This window comes from Ochlerotatus camptorhynchus, unplaced genomic scaffold, assembly GCF_037179485.1.
Source record: "Ochlerotatus camptorhynchus isolate MF236.1 unplaced genomic scaffold, CSIRO-AGI_Acam_v1.1 ptg000565l, whole genome shotgun sequence".
Classification (NCBI taxonomy): Eukaryota; Metazoa; Arthropoda; class Insecta; order Diptera; family Culicidae; genus Ochlerotatus; species Ochlerotatus camptorhynchus.
The window spans coordinates 186,348-207,399 of NW_027041047.1; the positions used below are offsets into that span (position 1 = coordinate 186,348).

General features: G+C 38.1%; 1 protein-coding gene and 1 pseudogene across 1 annotated transcript; one reads left to right on the forward strand and one right to left on the reverse strand.

The window, feature by feature from the left end:
• Positions 1–520: 520 nt before the first annotated feature.
• Positions 521–11,321, reverse strand: LOC135713539 (uncharacterized). Its single transcript, XM_065236663.1, has 6 exons — positions 11,316–11,321; positions 10,710–10,908; positions 8,734–8,985; positions 5,516–5,854; positions 4,751–5,421; positions 521–562 (listed from the first exon to the last, which is right to left on the reverse strand). Exons 1-6 carry the CDS (start codon positions 11,319–11,321, stop codon positions 521–523), a joined length of 1,509 nt encoding a protein of 502 aa, XP_065092735.1.
• A 4,949-nt stretch (positions 11,322–16,270) lies between these two features.
• Positions 16,271–18,967, forward strand: LOC135713540 (SWI/SNF complex subunit SMARCC2-like; annotated as a pseudogene).
• Positions 18,968–21,052: the final 2,085 nt, after the last annotated feature.

The following is a 21,052-nucleotide window of genomic DNA, read 5'->3' on the forward strand; positions in this document are numbered from 1 at the left end:
CACAGAAGATGCACTGCTAAACGAATCAATTGCAAAAGCTCGTGTGCATGTGGAGCGTGTAATTGCGAGAATAAAGTTGTTTGGCGTTCTGCAAGGTGACATCGACGCAAGTGTACTAGGACATATCGACAATATCATGAAAATTGTTTGCGGAATTGTAAACTTATCTGCACCGATCTTAAAAGACGATAAGTTTTAATCGAATGTAACCCTGAAAAGTAATTTATTTAGTTTTTTTATCATTTTTAAATCAAATAGAGTGTCAAATATCTCAAGCAGGTGGGAGAACCTATTTCAAGTAGGGTGTCAAAAATAACTTTGAACGCTTGTTTTATGTTGCAAAATACATCACGTCTTAGAGCACGTTTTTAATAGGTCTCCGATTTTTTTTAACAAAATTCATAATTAAATAAATTAAATTAATTAAAATATGGTTCTCCCACGTTTAATCCATTTTGAGAAAAATATGACTAAATAATATAATGATGACAAAAAACTAATCTTTTCCTTTTGCAGTCGTCTACATGTACACCAGGATATTTTCGTTTCCAGCGACAGTCGTCTACATATACACCGGATCAATCGTTAGGATATTCAAAATAATGAATGCAAATCATCTGCACACAAAAACTACTTAGGTCAAAAATGTTAATTTTATTTTAATTCAATAAAACTTTGAACAGTACTTCTTTTAATTGACAGTGAAATACAATTTGGGCGGGAGTCCGGCATTGTATCTTTATTCATAAAATAACTGAATACCATAAAAGCTAATATATCAGAAGCTTATGAGTATTTTTAATAAGGTGGGTTAACAATAATAATTAGCATGGGTTTTACAGATTATCCGCAAAAAAAAACACAGAAAGGTTCGGTAAAACAAAAATTTATTCTTCCAAAATTTAACCGAAGAATTTGTAAAAAAAATACCGATCCGTTCGGTAATTGCAAAAAATCAATTACAGATATTTCGGTAATCCAAAAAATCACCGAACACATTACCGAACTTTCAGCTGTTGAGATTTCGGTAAAATTTTACAGATTTCTGTAAAAAAATCTAAGTGTGTAGGATTTTCATTTTTAGAATATGTGTACAGGCTATAGCACGAACTTGCTGTGATACGTATGGCTCGCTGCATTTGCCACTTTGATGCTTCGATATTATTAAGGTTATGTTTTGTATGCTTTCAGATTCTCATCCCGAAATCGACGTCCAAGTCAGTCTAGTCGATATACTGGATTACGTTGGGGATTCCGTGCGACCTATACGAGAGGGACTAGCTGTCTTAGAGGTCCAGCATATTGTGTGCCTAGGCTACACCAGGAGATCAGCGAGAATCGAGGAGAAAGGGTTTGTTCTACAAAGAAATACACGCTGAACAAAAAGCATGCCTACTATGCACAGGTTCAAGTCAACATGTGGGTGATGAAGTGTTTCAGAACTGATTTTATTGTGTATTCTTCCAAAGATGATGACTTCATCGTCATTGATGTTGGGTTTGATGAAAAGTTCGTTCATGATCTGAAGCAAGTTCTGAAGGAAGTTTATTTTCAACATGTGTTGCCAAAATTAAAGCGATAGATCAATGGTGATCACAATCGATTAATATTTAATTAATAAAAACTGAATAATTAAACTTTTTCGTTACTTTTATTCCAGTACACTTATATGGTGGAGCAAATGGGACCCATTTCCGTCATACGCTTCAAAAATAATAAATACAATCAGCAGCATTCAGCGGTGCTGGTGGAGTAGTGGTAAGCGTGACTGCCTCTCACTCCAAAGGGCCTGGGTTCAAACTCAGTCAGCGCCATCAGGATTCATAAAATCTCTGATCACGCTTAAAGTAAAGCCGTTGATCAACGACTCATGCGTTGATGGGTCGATATGTAGGGTCCAGGTGTGGGAGCTGTCTCCTTGGCATCGGTAGCATTGGTACTGAGTCAGGGATGGAAAATCATTTACATTCATTTCGTGCATTCATTTACATTCATTTGCCTGTAACTTTTTCCATCAACAGAATACCGTAAAATAATGTATGAAGCTTTTGTAGCTTTTGATATTAACTACAACTCTTGTAAATAATTAAAATCTGAATCTCTTATGCATGTCGAACTAGAGATGGCAGAACATGTTATTGTTTTTCAGTGAATGCAATTTACATTCACTGAAAAACAATGGTGGGTTCTTATCACACTGATTCATCATGCATAAGAGATACCGGTTTGAGTTGTTAACAAAATATGTAGCTAATATCTTCATAGCTTCAAACACTATTTTACGAAATTCTGTTGATTAAAAAAGTTAGAGGCAAATGAATGTAAATGAATGTACGAAATGAATGCAAATGATTTTCCATCCCTGTACTGAGTACGGAAAAAAACAAGTAAAAAACAATCAAAATTCATGCATTAAATTCATTGCTCAAGAATAAATGTAAGGGACTGCCAGGTGGTTTAAGGGGTTGGCTAAAGTGAAGTGAGGTATGCCAAAATGGTGCCACACCCATTCAATAGTTTTTTTTTTCCAAGAATTCGAATCGATTTTCGGCCTCTGATAACTTGCTCTGTATATTTTACTCAATGTAATACCATCGACAGACATTCACCCATATTATTGTTTTCGTTCGAACCGTATTGCATTATTGTAGAGTAAGGTGGGGCAAAATTCGTTATGGTGCGAGATGAATCATCAACTTGATTTTTTTTATTTTTAATAGGAACAGGGTGTAAATGTTTAAAAATACAAACCATTATTGGGGATGCATTGCATTCTGATAAAGTAATTAATGTACTAGCTGACCCTTGCCCCACCTAACCCAACTAGCATTATACTATTTATATCTAGTATCATAATCGACGTATATCGGTAGTACAATGTCGTAATTGTTTCACTATGTTATGGGCGTTGAGCAATGGTGCAGATTATGCAAAACAAATGGGGTAGATGTACCAGTTATGACTAAACGTTCCTATTATGGTGTATTCCATTTATGGCCTATGGGAATCTCATAGGCCATATTTGGAACACACCATAACAGGAACGTATAGCAATAACTGGTACACATACCCTGTATGAATTTTTCCTCACATTTCCCTACAAACTTTGAAATTCTCCCTTCAAATCGTAAACCATGTTGAAATGTGGTGCAGATTTTTGGAATCGTAATAAAATTATTATTGTTAACCCACCTTATTAAAAATACTCATAAGCTTCTGATATATTAGCTTTTATGGTATTCAGTTATTTTATGAATAAAGATACAATGCCGGACTCCCGCCCAAATTGTATTTCACTGTCAATTAAAAGAAGTACTGTTCAAAGTTTTATTGAATTAAAATAAAATTAACATTTTTGACCTAAGTAGTTTTTGTGTGCAGATGATTTGCATTCATTATTTTGAATATCCTAACGATTGATCCGGTGTATATGTAGACGACTGTCGCTGGAAACGAAAATATCATGGTGTACATGTAGACGACTGCAAAAGGAAAAGATTAGTTTTTTGTCTTCATTATATAATTTAGTCATATTTTTCTCAAAATGGATTAAACGTGGGAGAACCATATTTTAATTAATTTAATTTATTTAATTATGAATTTTGTTAAAAAAAAATCGGAGACCTATTAAAAACGTGCTCTAAGACGTGATGTATTTTGCAACATAAAACAAGCGTTCAAAGTTATTTTTGACACCCTACTTGAAATAGGTTCTCCCACCTGCTTGAGATATTTGACACTCTATTTGATTTAAAAATGATAAAAAAAACTAAATAAATTACTTTTCAGGGTTACATTCGATTAAAACTTATCGTCTTTTAAGATCGGTGCAGATAAGTTTACAATTCCGCAAACAATTTTCATGATATTGTCGATATGTCCTAGTACACTTGCGTCGATGTCACCTTGCAGAACGCCAAACAACTTTATTCTCGCAATTACACGCTCCACATGCACACGAGCTTTTGCAATTGATTCGTTTAGCAGTGCATCTTCTGTAATTAATTTATTTTCGCGTAGAAAAGGTGGGATGTGCAACCGAATTCCATTTTCGTTGCACTCTTTCTCGATGGCGAATCCCTTATCAACCATGATCTCATCTTGATATTTTACCAGCTTGTCAATGAAGTTTTCCTTAGTGAAGATGTATTTATCTGATGACTTCCCTGAATACGCACGACTACAGAAGCTTATAAGCCCTGCAGGTGTAACACCTAAGAAGAATTTAACTGTTCGCTTGTGCTTGTAATTTGAATAGCTTGCAATTCTACAATTCAAGCAGTTTGGTGATGCAATGCTAACCTCTGTACAGTCAAGAACGCACCGAACGCCGGCGCCGGTGGTGTAGTGGTAAGCGTGACTGCTTTCTAACACCCCGATGGGTCTGGGTTCAATCCTAGCCGAGGTCGGTGAGATTTTTCTGAGGCATAAAAATCTCTGGTCACGTCTTCCTTCGGAAGGGAAGTAAAGCCGTTGGTCCCGGCCCATGTGTGTTTGATGAATGGGTGCGATATCCTACGCAGGTGTGGAAGCTGCCTTCCTGCACATTCGATTGCCGTCAATGAATGGCAATCGAATGTCCGTCGGTGATTGGCACTAGATTGCGGAACAGAGACCGACGTTAAATAAAAAAGGAAGAAAGAACGCACCGAACATTTTCAAACTTTCCTTTGAAGCAATGTGGGATATTATTTTTTATTTCATGTCGAGATGGCCAATATACCACACTTCCTAGTACTTCTGGAAGTACCTGAACGGTGTATGCGAAGTATTCAGCAGCAGTTGTTGGTGATACGCAGAAAATAGTTGATAATGCAGCAAATGATAGGTTTTGCTTCAACTTCACCAACGTTAGTATTACGCGATCCGTAGTGTGCATTTTGTATTTCTTCGGGTATACATTATCTTCCATGGTTCTGACCATTTCACATACAACTTCCAACAACTTCAAGGATGAAATACCGGTCCATGTCGTTAGGTCCTTTCCCGTTATTAAAAAGTCGCTCAAAATGGCTTTGCCATGTGTGTGAATAGTCTTTTCAAGAATATTTTTATGAACCGTTTCTTCGTTTTCTTCTTTTCGAGGAAGACTTTCATCGTTGAAGCAGTTCAGGTTACAATTATCGAGCTCGGCACTTAATATACTCGGTGTAGCAAAATCATGACAACTATTCACGGAATGCAATCCAGAAGGGCCAGCCTGTGGACTACCGGTTAATGGTACTGTTTGGTTCAGGGATGAATTTTCAGCTGTTTCATTGGAGTTCATACTATGGTCAGAATGACACTTGATGTCTCCTGTTCTTCTGAAGGATTCAAAGATTCGTTTGTATGGATCATCTGTCCGTGACTGAACTTGTTGTAAGAATGTTAAAGGAATGTTACGAGATGGTACTGCAGTTTTCTTTAATACATTCGTACCTGGGGAATATCAATACAAATATTAATTGTCACAATTATGACATTTTAGAAAACATGGTTGTTCGCTTTAACAATTATAGCCGCTTCTACTTACCTGAATTATAGTCGCTGTCGTGAAAGTGTTGGCTGCACACAAATGAGTTCTTACGTGGTTTGGATCCCATTTTCACAGCATGCATCCAAATTTTCGCCTTGACCCCATCATTCGGAAATTGATGCAGAAACACGCCTTTGCTGGATTTGGTTTTACAACCGTAAACTGAGCACATTCTATTGCTTTTTGGTCGAACATCTTCCTTACAATAGTTGTGATCAAGCAGACACTGTGGCATCGGATTCTGCTTGACCCTTCTGCGATGAATCGCTGTAGACTTCACTGGCCTCTTTAGGTTTTTAGTAGGCACTGCGCTACTCTTCAGATATCGAGATGTTACTGAAAATAAAAAGAAGTATTGTTCAAACAATCACTTTACGAGCAAAATTTAGCTCAATTTTTGCCATGTTTAAAATGCTAATGATACATCCCCTCTAAACTAGTGGGTTCCTAATCCAAAGTAGAACATCTCGCATAAACGCGAACCATCACTTGACATTACCGATAATGGTTATAAATTGTTTATAATCTCTCCTAAACTATAACTGAAATGGTTATGGAACTTTTCATGAACATTTGTGTGAAAGTTTTTACCTTATTTGTTTTGGTTTTTTGGAAGTGGACCTTACAAATAATGGGTTTTTAAGAACCATTACCATTCCAAATTCTTGTTTTCTCCATACATTTTCGGAAAAAGAACTAAATTAGAACCTTTTAACTTATGGTTTGTGAACTTTAATGTTAATGGTAATGGTTATGGTAGTCCGTAAGGTCCATTAATGGTTTTGTAACATCGATCAACTTTATGTAGAATAAATCGAGAATTGGTTGCCTGTAAATTAATGATTACCAATTCATGATATACATATTTCAAAGTGAACCGATAATACAAAACCATACATGGACCTTACTGACTACCATAACCATTATCATTAAATTTCTAAACCATAAGTAAAAAAGTTCTCTTTCCGAAAGCATACGGAGAAAACAAGAATTTGGAATGGTAATGGTTCTTAACAACCCATTATTTGTAAGGCCCACTTCCAAAAAACTATAAAACATAAGGTTCAAACTTTCACACAAACGTTCACGAAAAGTTTCATAAACATTTCAGTTAAAGTTTAGGAGGGATTATAAACAATTTATGACCATTATCGCAGAAGCAGAAAATATCGTGTAAATTTACGACAAATCTAGCGTTAATAACGTGTGCACTATATTTCACGGAAATTTACATGTATTTTTCAAACAGTGTAAATTTTTCAACTTGTTTCAAAGCGCCGTTTGGATTGAGGGTCGAGTGGGGCAAGAGTACCGTATCCAATAAATTTGAAAATAAACACATTTTCAATGCTAATTCACCCATGAAACTATTGATGGTGTTCCTGCAGCATTATAGAAAGTTCTGTCCAGTACGAAGTTTTACAAAAATTGCAAAAAAAAAATCATTTTGTGCTGATGTCCGACAATCGAAATTATTTATTGCTGATTGCAACTGAAACTGGACAGCTTATATAATCTAAAAAGTGTGATAAAAGTGCACGTTTCCGTCAAATCGTTTTGGTGTCTTCGGTGCACTTATTGCTTACTTGCCAAAGAGTGAGTGCACCGTGTAAGTAAGTGAAAACGCGCTTATTAGTCCAGTTTGGTGTGTATTGCGCAATATAATAATTAGACATCATAACATAAGGATTTTCAAATTTCAAAATATTGTTTCCTACAACTCCTGCATTGAGGCATCATTTATAAAGAATAATTCAAACGTCAATAACAAAGAATAGGTCAATATTCCCTATAATTGCTGAAAAATCATCTTAAAAATGAACCTCACACGGGGCAAGAATTCCAACCCTATAATTATGAATAAAATTATACTAAAATGTCAAACAATCTGCATAATTAAGCATCTAAGTCTTCGGTTAGCTTGTTTTCACTAAATTAGGCCAAACCTGCTTCCTAATATATCAACAGCAATAGTTTTCATTTGAATTCATTGGTAGTAGCTCATTTGTTATGTATTGAATAATATTGTTAAATTCAATAGTTAAATCGAGTAAACAATAACAGCTTTTGCTAGCATGATTAATAAACAAAAGGTTATGTTTATAAACAAGCATTAATAGATTTCACTCAACTTAAGACGCATGTCCCTTTTGCCTCATAGCGGTTGGCACTCTTGCCCTATTGCAGTTTAAAAAAAGATTTGAGATGACGTCATCTGAAAAAATCGTAAACAACTTTTGACGAGATTTAGCTTGCATTACATTGCGGTGTAGAAACTCCTATAAATATCCACTATTTGGCATACATAGAAGGTAAAATTGTTAAGGTTGCACTCTTGCCCCACCCCACCAGACCCTTTTTCATTGATAGTTACAAACTTTCACGATATTTGGGAGGATGCAGTTTTGATCTAATCTGCTTACAAAAGATGGAGTTTAATCTCATCTACCGAAAGCTATTTGGAAATTCCACAACAGTTCTTTAGATTAACAATAACAGTAGAGGTACTCTAAAACAGGGTGTAATTGATCAGCGGAATGAATTTGAGCGCTGAAGTTTCGCATTATTGTGGTCATATATTTAATGTGAAAAGTTGCTGAACAAGGATGAATTTTTAGGCCCTAAAACTCAAAAAATATTACACTTGAAGCAAATGAATAAGAAATTTCAATGATCAAATTCACCCCGCTGATCAATTACATCCCTTTTTACGGTATTTTAATCCATTTGGACAGGCAATAGCTCTAATATAATAATCAAGGGGCCTCTCTTATTACCTCAGTCGGTTAAGGCGCAGTTATAAAGAATGACCATGCTGGAGGCGGCTGAGATATTAGTCATGGGCATAGAGTACAGGCTTAGAAAGCTCTTAATTCAGAACTGTGAAAGTGCTCAAGTTGAGGGCCGGAGTGAAGTCCCAGTTGAGATGTAATAATGCCAAGGAAGAAGAAGATAATCGATCAAAACAAACAAATATCATCTGCATAAAGTCCGAACAGAATCCTGCTCTTTCCGACTGGACCGGGTTTTACAGTGGTTAGGAATACTTGCTCCCCTCTAACCATTGTAAACCCCGGTTCAGTCGGGACGAGCTCGGTGTTATTCAACCGCAAACACCTCAATACTTCCTTTTTACAGTGTCACTATGCTTTCGTCAAATAAAACCGAGCATTACACAGAACAGGAATCTACTCCTTTGCACACAATGTACTAACCTGTAGCAAAATCATTCTCCTTAAAATGCTTTTGACACATTTTCCATCCAGCTGTGTTGATGTCCAAGCAGCCAAGTAATTTTGCCCACTTTTTCCACACCTTCGATGTTGAAGAGGGAAACTTCTCCATCCTCCTCGGGTTTTTCGAACGGCATCCCGCAACGCAGCAAGCTTTTTTGTCTGCTACCTTAATCATTCCAACTGGCAATTCATTACAAGGTATGGCAGTGGTCTTCAGCTTTCTCCGAATGTCTGTCAATTGGCGTTGACGGCGACTCTGTAGCTCTTTACTCCTATGAGAAAATCCATAAGCAAACGTCAGACTGTGCGTGAAACATGGCGGACTTTGTACTATCCTTTCACTCCACTGAAAGTTCCCATAAGAAACTGACGATATTTGCTGGAAGAGCAAATTTTTCGACGGTGCCGTCAACGCCAATTATAAAGTTACAGCACATTATAAATCTAACACAAATGCAATAGTAAAATCCAACCAATTACCGCCCACCCGTGGCGCTGTTGTCGTAGCGGTGATAAAAATGTAAACATCTGTCAAACGTGACTCATATCAGAATTTTCATTTTTTAAATTGAAAATTTGTCTTGTCTTGGTACGTTTTTGATGGTCAAAAAGCTTGTAGAATTGTAGGAAAAGTGTCCTTCTTCAAAGTGACAAATGACTACAATGATATCACTGCTTGCAATCAGGAAAATAGTTGAATTTTTAGACTACGTAAACACAAGCTCCACCGCCTAACATTCTCATTGTTGTTGCAGGATCGTTGCATTATCCCGGGATGCAACGAGAACAAATTTCAACTTTTTCGAGTTCCAAATTCGGGGAGCAACAAATTCGTGCAGTGGAGAAAGGTTGCCACTGTTTACGGATCAGAAGAATATAAGTTCCAAAGTTTGTTGTCCCCCCGACAACATTAAATTTAAGATTAACTTCATGTGGCCGCTCCCCGGGATAGGAACTTTGCAGAACAAATCCATTCCCCTCAATTCTTGCTTTGCTGCTGATCTACTGGTGTAGCCCAGGCACACAATATGCTAGGTCTCTAAATCCGCTAGCACGGAGTCTCCAACATCATCCAGCAGACTGATTCGGACGTCGATTTCAATCATACAAAATATAACCTAAATAATATCGGTTTATCAAAAAACACATTTTCATTATCTTTCAATGACATTGTAATGAAAATTAATATAACATTACCACAGACAAACAGACATAACTCATTGAATATTTCTTACTGTAAAACGTCGTCGCTAAAACATTACCGCCATCTGTTGAGTACACTGTGGTGGGTAGTACGCTGAACAGATGGCGGTAGTGTGTAAACGTCAAACGCAAGGGAATTTAATATGCGCGTCACAGGTGGCGGTACTACCAACTATGATACTTTTAAATTGACCGTTAAATGCTTGTTCGATGAACAACTTGTGAGTGTTATGTCTGTTTGTCTGTGGCATTACATTATTCGACAAATTTCCTACATGTATAATCCAAAGTAATGCTCGTATCTCACTATTTTGAACTCTTTTTTCAATAATGTATCACTCAAACTCTGGAATTTAAACCGGCTGCCATAAATTTATCACCATCGACTAGTACTATTTCCCGCCACTAGTGACGTATAAATTTCACTTGGATTCTACTATAGAACCATAGAGGTAACTCTAAGACCACTGGGTCCCGAAGAAAATCATTATTATTTTTGGCTCACTCAGTACCAGAACAACGGTCCCAAGCAGTCCCAAGCTATTTCACTCACCCCTGCATGTTCTGCATGAATCCACACACCCCTGATGTTATCTGTCAAACTTTCATAGCGAATCAAAACAAACATAGTGTAGTAATAGAATTTCAACAAGAATAGGGTACGTTAATCGTTTGCTTGGGACCAATAGGCTACTAAAGTGGTGAGCCAATTTAAAATCGTTAGTTTCGTATTGATTGTTGATAGAACTTACTTTCAACAAAATCTGTGTCAACAAAATGCTGGGAGCAAATTCGCTCTGTCCCTGTTCCATAAACAGTGGCAACTTTTCTCCACTGCCTAAATTTGTTGCTCCTCGAGTTCGGAACCCGAAAAAGTAGAGATTTGTCCTCGTTGCATCCCGGGATAATGCAACGATCCTGCAACAACAAAGAAAATGTTAAGCGGTGGAGCTTGCATTAACGTAGTCTAAAAATCAACTATTTTTTCGTGAATGCAAGCAATTAAATTATTGAAGCCACTTACCATTTTGTAGAAGATCACTTTTCGTATAATTCGATTAACTTTTTGGTCACCAAAACGTACAGAAAGCATCAAATTTTCACTTTCAAATGTGAAAAATTTTGATGCTAGTCGCGTTTGACAGCTGTTAACATTTTTTATCACCGCTATGACAACAGCGCCACGGGTGGCCGGTGGCTGGTTGGATTTTACTATAGGTACGGAATTTCATGAAAAGTAGGTGTGTGTGTTAATTCATTTGCTGCTAAGTAAACACGAGCCTACATATGATTGAAATCAGTGAGCTTGCAGCTCTGAGGTGCCACGGTCTAGAACAGGAATAGGAATTCTTGCTTACAACCATTCTATTTCCTTGGCGAGGGAGCGACACATCCAGATTCGAAAAAAAATTACAGTGAAATCTTCAATGGAAACAATGCTCTAACCTCGGCTCTAACATTAATATTTATTGTCGACAATAAAAATGATTGTTATAATGTTGTACTCTTCCGAAAACGGCAAAACTGCTACCTAGATGTACAATGAATGTACATAATAAAATGTTGTTAGAATGATTTTTATCGTATTTTTCATTTATTTTATTGTTAACATGATTCGATCATGAACAATAATGAACAACTCTATTACAATAAAAATTGTTGTTACATTAAATATCGGTGTATTTTCATTGTGGGTTACTTCTCGAACAATAAAAATAAATCTGATTGAAGCATGCAGACTATGAGAGGGTCAGCAACACTGCCAATGTAATTAAGATAGGCGCTGCTCGTATGGCTCTGGCTTTGACAGTTCGTTTGACTCAAAATCAGGCAGTCCGCGTCCGCTCATATCTTATCCTAGACCCTCTCTAAAGCTTAATGGAGACCTTTTCCGTGCAGTCAATAATCATACAATAATAATAAAAAATTCCACCACTTGAAGATGTCAGAAAGGAACTCTCAGGTGGAAGCATATTTCATGGGCGATTCTCTCCAGTTGAATGCATTAACTTATCAATGACGCTCAACCACCAAGGAGACGTGGAGAGATCGAGCGCAGGGGAGTTGGCCTGTATTTCTCACAAGTTCCGGATCGATTCTCGATCCATAACCAGTAAAAAAAAGGACCACCCGTAACAGACATACCACCCCCTTCCCTTCCCGGGGCAATGTTTTATTTTTTCGATTTATTTTTAAAGTCGATAAAGTAGATCTGTCAAGCCAACACATACACTCTAAAGTACACTGTTATTTTTTTTAGTCAATAAATTCGCCAACCAACAGTAAAATAACAATAATATATTATGTTATTGAAAAAAATTATATGGGAAAATCACGAAAATTTCATTGTTAAGATACTTAACAACCCCCCTTTTTTATTGTAAATTTTCCATTTACCATGAAATTTACTGTTTTGTACAACATAAATCAAGGTAAATTTATTGAAGCCGTAACAATAAAAATCATTGTTAAGACAATAATTTTCGTCTTATTGTTACATTGTTTTTTAATGTATTTTTGTTGTTATTTTTTTTCGGGTTATCTCATTTTCAGCGTGAATCTGTTCTATTTTTTATATATTTATTTACCGTACGACATCTGTTTGCATCTGTGGCATCTACTACCATCTACTTGCGCATGCTCGAATCTTCTCGTGATCGAGCTATCACCGAACAAACAACCATAGCAGACGAAGCAGCAAGCTGGAGGTGTTTATTTACATTTCGATGAGACTTTGTTTTGTAACTTTAACTTAACTTTAACTCAACTTAACTTTAACTTAACTAAAACTTAACTCAAACTTAACTTTAACTTAACTTTAACTTTAACTTAACTTTAACTTAACTTTAACTTTAACTTAACTTTCACTTAACTTAAACTTAACTTTAACTTAACTTTAACTTAAATTTAACTTAACTTAAACATAAGCTTAACTTAACTTTAACGTAACATTAACTAAATTTCAACTTTTGCGTAACATTAACTAACTTTAACTTTAACATAACATTAACTTTACTTTAACATAATTGTAGCATAACTTGAACATAACTCTAAATTAATTAGCCGAACTTTAACTTAACTTTAACATAAATTTTTATTTAAATTTAGTTGTTACATACTTAATTTAACTTAACTTTAAAATAACTTTAATTTTTACTTAATTATAATAAAACTTTAACTTAACTTTACCTTAAACATAAACATCGGGATCCGGCATCGGCATGCGTTACATCAACAAGGATGCTTAACTCAGCCGGATTCCTCCAGCGGATCGATTTCGGAAAATAATTTCATCAAAATTGATCCGCTGGAGGAATCCGGATGTGTTGAACATCCTTATTGATACGTTGCTTCAGTAAGGATGCTTAAGTCAGCTGTATTCCTCCAGCGGATCAATTTTAGAAAATAGTTGCATAAAAAATGATCCGATGGAGGAATCCGAATGAGTTAATCAGCCTTGTTGATGCGTTGCATCAAAAATAGTTACACTTATACCCCGTTCACATTACAGCCTATATCACGTAATATAGGCTGTCTTGCAATGAGCACTCATACATAGGATTTCCAGTGAAAACTAGATGTATGAGTGCTCATTGCAAGACAGCGTATATCACGTGATATACGCTGTAATGTGAACGGGGTATTATACCCCGTACAGACTATGGTTTATATCATGTAATATAGGCTGTCTTGCAATGAGCACTCATGCATAGGATTTCCAGTGAAAACTAGATGTATGAGTGCTCATTGCAAGACAGCGTATATCTCTTAAGTGTTAGGATATAAGTATGTTCAAGACTTTTACTCAGGGGACAACAGGAAAATCAAATATGCTTGATTTTCTCAGTCCTAGAAAGTTGTGTTGTTCTTATAATCAGGAAAGACCAATATTATGTTAAAATTGAATAAAATAACAATAAAGTATGATTAAAATCATCGAATTGAGAGTGTTTTCATTCTTTTGGGTTGTTAAAATAATTACTTTATGGAAATCTCAACATACCAGCACATACTATGGTTTTTACAGTGAATTTAAATGAATTCTAGACATTCAAAGTGTTTTTATGTTACTTCATACGCGAAGTTAACGATTTTCAGAGTTGGTTGGAAATGCTAACATGAAGCTTTAGTGTGATGATTTATTAGCTAGAGAATGATCTTTAGAAGAGGGTAGGTGGATAGTTCCGTTTAGAGTACGGCAGTATGAAAATTGAACAGAAGTTAAAAATGAGCGAAGGGCCATTAATGCGACAGTTTTGAAAGATAGGCGCACATTTTTGCCTAACCCGTACGATGTACGCGGGGACTTGAAGTATGTCTCCAAGTCCACAGGCAAAAATGTGCGTCCCTCTTTTTGCTCATAAACTGACTGCGGCTGTGGAATAGTTCTAGCGACGTTTTCATCACTACCTAAAGCCCCACGTTGCGAGAGCATTTCCAGTCGATGGTGTGTTATAATGCAGTTCTTCTTTACCCAACTATTGTGTTGCTCATGTTAGCATTTCCAACCAACTCTGAAAATCGTTAACTTCGCGTATGAAGTAACATAAAAACACTTTGAATGTAACAACTCAAGGCGGGAGTAGCCGTCAACAATGCTGATGATGGTACAGCTACTCAGTGGAAATATTGATCAACAGGGTCGGAAGGAAGGAATGCGGTACACCACTCTCACTCATCAATCTATGCTGTCAGAAGGAACTCACAACGATAGGGTGTAGTCCATAAACAGGGCAACGGGATTAGCAATGGCAAATAACTGTATCATGATTTTTATGCTCAAAAGCCGCAGTGTAAAAACATTCATTCAATAACCGCAAAGGGAGGGAGGCATGGAGACTCCTTTCGAGTCCGGAAGAACGAAGCAAACACAAAAGGTAGTAAAATCATCAATGAATATGAAAAGTTTTCAAAAATTACATTTTTTCACTATATTTAATAGTTTTGGTGTATATGTACATAGATTTTGGGTTTGCTTTCTTAAATCTAAATTTGTGACGTCACATATTACTTGCGGTTTTGGTGGTGGGTCTTAGCTAATGGCGGTGCAGGGTGGTGGTGCTGGTGCGGTGGCAGCGGGGAGGATGCTGGTGCTGGGTATCGGTAGTGTTGCTGGTGTGTGGGTGATTATCGTGAATCACGGAACTTCCGGAAATGTTCCCACAGATTCTCTCACGGGGCATGCAGTTTTCGCCGGGCCAGTTGGCCAATCTGGACAGATAGTGGTAACCAGAATTCACAATGGCCGAGCCTACGATTTTATCGCCGAGGAATGCAATGGCGCCGATTCCCGGACAATAGCTGTCGATGAAACAAAAGAAAAAGGCCCTTAGTGGACCTAACCACCTGGATTAGTTACACACGCCATATGCTGTTTTTGCCCTGCCCCAAATCACCAATTAAACCGCAAGCTTACAAACTCACCAGATCTTTCACAAAATAACAAAAGTATACAATAAATTACCTTTTTCTTACAGACGAAAATGTTCAGAACAATGAACATTTAATGTGGGGTGACAATAGGTCACACTACCCTAGGTTGTGAACAAAGGAACACAATTAGCGTCTAAATGTTTTTATCTCTATCTCTAACAATACCAACCACTTTTTATTTTTATGTTCACTAACTTTACTAACCCTGACACTAACTTTTCAGGTACGCGCACTAGACCCTACAATTAAAGAAACAAATCACATTAATTAAAAATTTCACTACCGACACATCGCCCTTTCGGCGGACTTACGGGAAAACTTAGCACGGCGCGCACTGAGACTATTCCCGAGTGCGGTCAAGAAGGAATTGAATTTACTCCTGCTAACACGCCAAGCAATGACCGAAAAACCATGAACTACGAGCGAACCCGAACTTCACTGTATTTATCTTTTCAATTTATCTGCATTACCTCTCCCCTTGCCCCATCTATGGACAACCTTTTCGACAGAGCGCCTGCTGTCAACCGGTTTCATGAGAGTAAGTGGTGCCGCAGGCGAATGGAACGGTATGGGAAAGTGAGCGACCAAAAGCAGAGTTGGATTTAGGACGACCATTCTAAAACCACAGACAAACAGACGTAACTCTTTGATAAACTTGTTCTTGAAAACATAGTATCTCAAAACATATAACCTCAGTAGCGACATCTATCTGGCTTCTCGCGGAAAACAAGCTTGTTCGATAACTCGTAAACAATATTGCATAAAAGTTCTATAGAATGTATAGAAACGTCAAAGTGATCCGATGCCAGCGCTGCGGCGAGTAGTTCGCGGAACTGATAATATTCAAATCAACCGTTAAATGCATGAACGAAGATACACAATGAAGAGTTACGTCTGTTTGTCTGTGCTAAAACACTGTTATACAGTCGATTATGAGTCTGCTTGTGATAGAGTCACAAGCCCACATTCTGGAACCATCGGTTACAAAGGCCTACATTCCGCCGGGATAAGCATGTGATGATTCATTGGTATTACTTCCCGGATTCGTACGATACCTGGGTACCGAATACGTTTGATTTGCCGAAGGCCGTGCCGGATTCTCCGATGTCTCCGATTCGTCGATGTCCGGGTGACCGTTGGCGTGTTTCGCTTTCGTGGGTAACCGATCTGGAAGAGTACAACGAATGGATGGCAGAAGAGGATTACGAAGTGGATGAAGCCGGTCGTAAAAAGGTCCACAAAGTGCGACTCGGTGTGGAGGATCTGAATGCCGGTGGATCGGACGATAAAGTGAAGAAAGCTAAAGTTGTTCATCAGAAGTGCAAACGATCGCCTTCTTCGCAAGCAAAGGGTGGTAAACGGAAGAGCGGTCGGCCACCGGCCGTAATCCAAAAAAAAAACCTCGTACTGATGACGAAGAATCGGAAGATCTGACAAAGGATATGGATGACCCCCAGCCGGAAACTAATCTGACTGAGGTGAAGGCTGGTTTGAGCAATTCTGCTTCAGGTCCGGCCACTCCACAGCCCAAGAGAGATCCGGAAATGATGCCTATAAAATATGCAACAATGACGGATCTGGATGACGACATTGACAGATCTAATGCGGATCGAACGGAAGATGATAGTCAAGCTGGCAAAACCAGCGACAACAGCAATACTCAGGAGTTTCCATAAAACAACAAGGACGACCTGGAGGATATTGTTACCGAGTAGACACATTATATTATAGTTCCATCCTATTCGGCTTGGTTCGATTACAATTAGATTTATGTGGTTGAGAAGCGTGCTCTCCCGGAGGTCTTCAAATCTATCTTGCTTATCGTAATTTTATGTTCAATACCTATCGGCTGAACCCAACGGAGTACTTGACCAGCACTGCTTGCCGAAGAAATTTGGCAGGAGACGTCTGCGCTATTATTCGTGTTCATGCTTTTCTTGAACAGTGGGGATTGATCAACTACCAGATCGATGCTGATTCACGTCCTACCCCAATGGGTCCTCCACCAACTTTGCATTTCAATGTGCTAAATGGATCAGTACGTCAAGAAACCATCTGCCATGCGGAACAAGACCGCTGCAAGCATGTCCCGTGATTGGTCCGAACAGGAGACACTTCTTTTGCTCGAGGGTCTAGAAATGTACAAGGATGATAGGAACAAGGTGTGCGAGCATGTTGGATCGCGTACCCAGGACGAGTGTATTCTGCATTTCCTGAAAATTCCGATAGAGGATCCCTATCTGGAGAATGATAATACGTATCTGGGACCGTTGTCCTACCAGCCGATTCCGTTCAGTAAGGCTGGCAATCCGATTATGTCGACGGTTGCGTTCCTGGCTTCGGTAGTAGATCCGAGGATTTCTGCCAGCGCTGCCAAGGCCGCAATGAAAGAGTTTGCCGCTATTAAGGTATGTGATGTATGGGGTGGAAATATTTCGTTACTAATATGTATTCTATTATTGTTACAGGACGAAGTCCTCGCTACGACGATGAAAAATGTGGAAAAGTTCAGCTTCGGAGGAAATTTTGATCCGTACGCTGGGTTGGCAACAAGCGGCATTGCCGGTACTGGTCCTTACAAGGATAAGGAAGATGAAGAGAGCAAAGTCCCTGGAGCCGCTGGCACGGCCGGAACGGGTGCTCCAGCTACTCCGGGATCCACTGATGTCGAGATGAAGGATGGTTCCAAGAAGAACGACGGTAAGATAGCCTCTATGCTGGAGCACCATACTACCGCTAAAAGCATAATTGTCCCATGTGTATATGAAACTCCATAGAACATGGGACAATTATGCGTCCACCGGCAGCATATATATTATATTATTTTATTATTTCAACCTTCAATCTGCAGACTTTGTTTCTCTAAGCTTTTTCAAGGGTCTCATTTCCAATATTTCGCTTCTCGTTTCATTGTTTGGCTGCGGCTGTGTGCTCTACTTATTTAATTTTTCTTTGCTTGGGGGTTTGTGATTTTGTTGTTGTTTGATGGTCTCCCTAAGACAAAGATAACCAATCTGATAAAACAGAGAATTCTTCTCAAGAAGATGATGCTAAAACGTCTGATTCTAATGCTGCGACAGGATGCGACCAGCAAAAGTCAGAGGCCGGAGCAGAAGCCGACAAGGGTAAGGACAAGGAAGGATCTTCGGAACTTGCCAAGGAGAATGGTGACCCGAAGGTATTTAACGAGGGAAATCTCCAATCGGCAGCAGCTGCTTCCTTGGCCGCGGCCGCCGTCAAAGCAAAACACTTAGCTGCCGTTGAAGAGAGGAAATTCAAGAGCTTGGTTGCTCTGCTGGACGAAACACAGATGAAGAAACTGGAGATCAAGCTACGACACTTTGAAGAGCTCGGAACAACGATGGAGTAAGAGCGGGAAGGTTTGGAATACCAGCAGTTGCAGTTCCATTTGGAACAGCTGAAGGCAGCGGAAAACCGTGCTCGACAGCAGGTTCATCAGCGATTCCAGCTGGAACAAGGTCAATGGCAGCAGCCTGCGATAGGTTGTGCTCCAGCAGCTGGCGTTACTCCTCCTCAGCAACAGCCTGCCCAAGGACCATCGCAAGGCCCACCCTGACCAGGCGAGGCCCTAAACTTAATTTAAAGTTCTGTTATATGTAATTAAAGTTAAGTTAAAGTTAAGTTAAGTTAACGTTATGTTAAAGTTAAAGTTAAGTTAAAGATAAGTTAAAGTTATGTTAAAGTTAAAGTTGAAATTCTCTGGAGTACTACCGGTTTCTAAACGAACTTTCCTGAAGCACTAAACATTATTCTGAAAATCTACGAACTTCCTGAAGTTCTGAAATTTGCTCTGACCATCTACGAACATCCCTGAAGTCCCACAAATTTCTTTAAAGAACTAATAACTGCTCTGAACCACTGAAAATATCTCTGAACATCTGCAAACTTTCCTGTAGTTCTGTAAATTTCTGTGCAGATCTTCTTTAAAATACTGAAAATTACTCTGAAGATCAACAAATATTTCTGAAGCACTGAAAGCTATTCTGAAGATCTATAAACTTCCCTACAAATCTGCAAATTACTCTGACGATCTTCGAACTTCCCTGAAATTCTGTGTACTCCCAGAAATTCTGTAATTTTCACTGAAGATATTCAAACTACCCTGAAGCACTAAAAATTTCTCTAAAAGTCTACAAACTTCCCTGACTTTCTGAAAAATTTTCTGAAGCAATAAAAATTTATCTCAAGACCTTCTTTAAGTTCTGCAAATTTCTCTGAGGATCAACAAACTTCCCTGAAGATCTGTGAACATCTATAAAGTACTGATTATTTCGCTAAACGATGACAAACATTGCTGTAGTTCTGTAAATTACTCAGAAGATCTACGAACTTCCCTGATTTTCTTTCTGAAGATTTTCGAACTTACCTGAAGTTCTCTGAACTTCCCTGAAGTTTTTTAAACTTCCCTGAAGGTTTTTTTTTAATTTCCCTGAAGTTCTGCTAATTTATCTGAAGATCTACGACCACAAACGAAGTGACAGACGACTAACTGGCGAAGAAATCAATTAAAATAATGTGGTTCACTGTAATAGAATTTTCTTGGAAGCTTGTGCCATCATCCACCAGATGGGTTAGTTTTTTTGTTTTGATTTGAACAAAGTTGATTTTGTGTACAATGATTCTTTGACAGTGTGCAAAGAGTGTATCATTTTGTCATTTTTTTTATGCATTTCAGTTTGGAGTAGAGTGAAAGAGATAGAACCAAAACATTCTAGTACATTTAGTGTTGCCTTGTGGTACAATCCATTAGTAGTGTTGCCATGTGATTTAATCCAGTAGTAGTGGTGTTGCCATGTGGTACACTGAAAATTGAAATAGCAGGTTAGTCACCAAAGTTTTCGAGCCGCTCCGTCTGTCACTTCGTTTGTGTCTACGACCTTCGGTGTAGTAAGGCTTCAAAACAATTTCTGATTATTCTGTGTTCTGAAGAAATTTTCAAACGACTTCAATTCAATTTTTGATCAGATGTTGGTCCTCAGAATAATTCCTGATCAACTTGACCTCTTCGAAGAATATCTCAAGATTTTAATTTCTTATCCTTATCAACCTGACCACTTTATATATTTTCGAAACTACTTTATTTGAATTTCTGATCAGTTGAAGGCCTTCAAATCAATTCCTGCTTCTTTTGATCTCTTGTAATATCCGAAAAGTTTCCGAACTTCCCTGAAAATGCACTGTACCGCTATACCGCTGTCCTGGTGTCATTGGATTTGACCCGTTACCTTGCTTTCAAAGACAACCATGTCTGCATCACAAACGAAGTGACAGACGGAGCGGTTCGAAAACTTTGGTGACTAACCTGCTATTGCAATTTTTCAGTGTACCACATGGCAACACCACTATTGCTGGATTGTACCACATGGCAACACTACTACTAGATTGAACTAGCATTTTCACCAAATGTACTAGAATGTTTTGGTTCTATCTCTTTCATTCTACTCAAAACTGAAATGCATAAAAAAATGACAAAATGATACGCACTCTTTGCACACTGTCAAAGAATCATTGTACACAAAATCAACTTTGTTCAAATCAAAACAAAAAAACTAACCCATCTGGTGGATGATGGCACAAGCTTCCAAGAAAATTCTATTACAGTGAACCACATTATTTAAATGGATTTCTTCGCCAGTTAGAC

Excerpts from the sequence above, each read along its gene's own strand:
- LOC135713539 (XM_065236663.1), bottom strand. Across the intron at positions 5,422-5,515 it reads CGACAGCGACTATAATTCAG|GTACGAATGTATTAAAGAAA; the intron begins GTAAGTAGAAGC and ends GATATTCCCCAG. Across the intron at positions 563-4,750 it reads ACTTCGCATACACCGTTCAG|ACGACTGTCGCTGGAAACGA; the intron begins GTACTTCCAGAA and ends GTGTATATGTAG.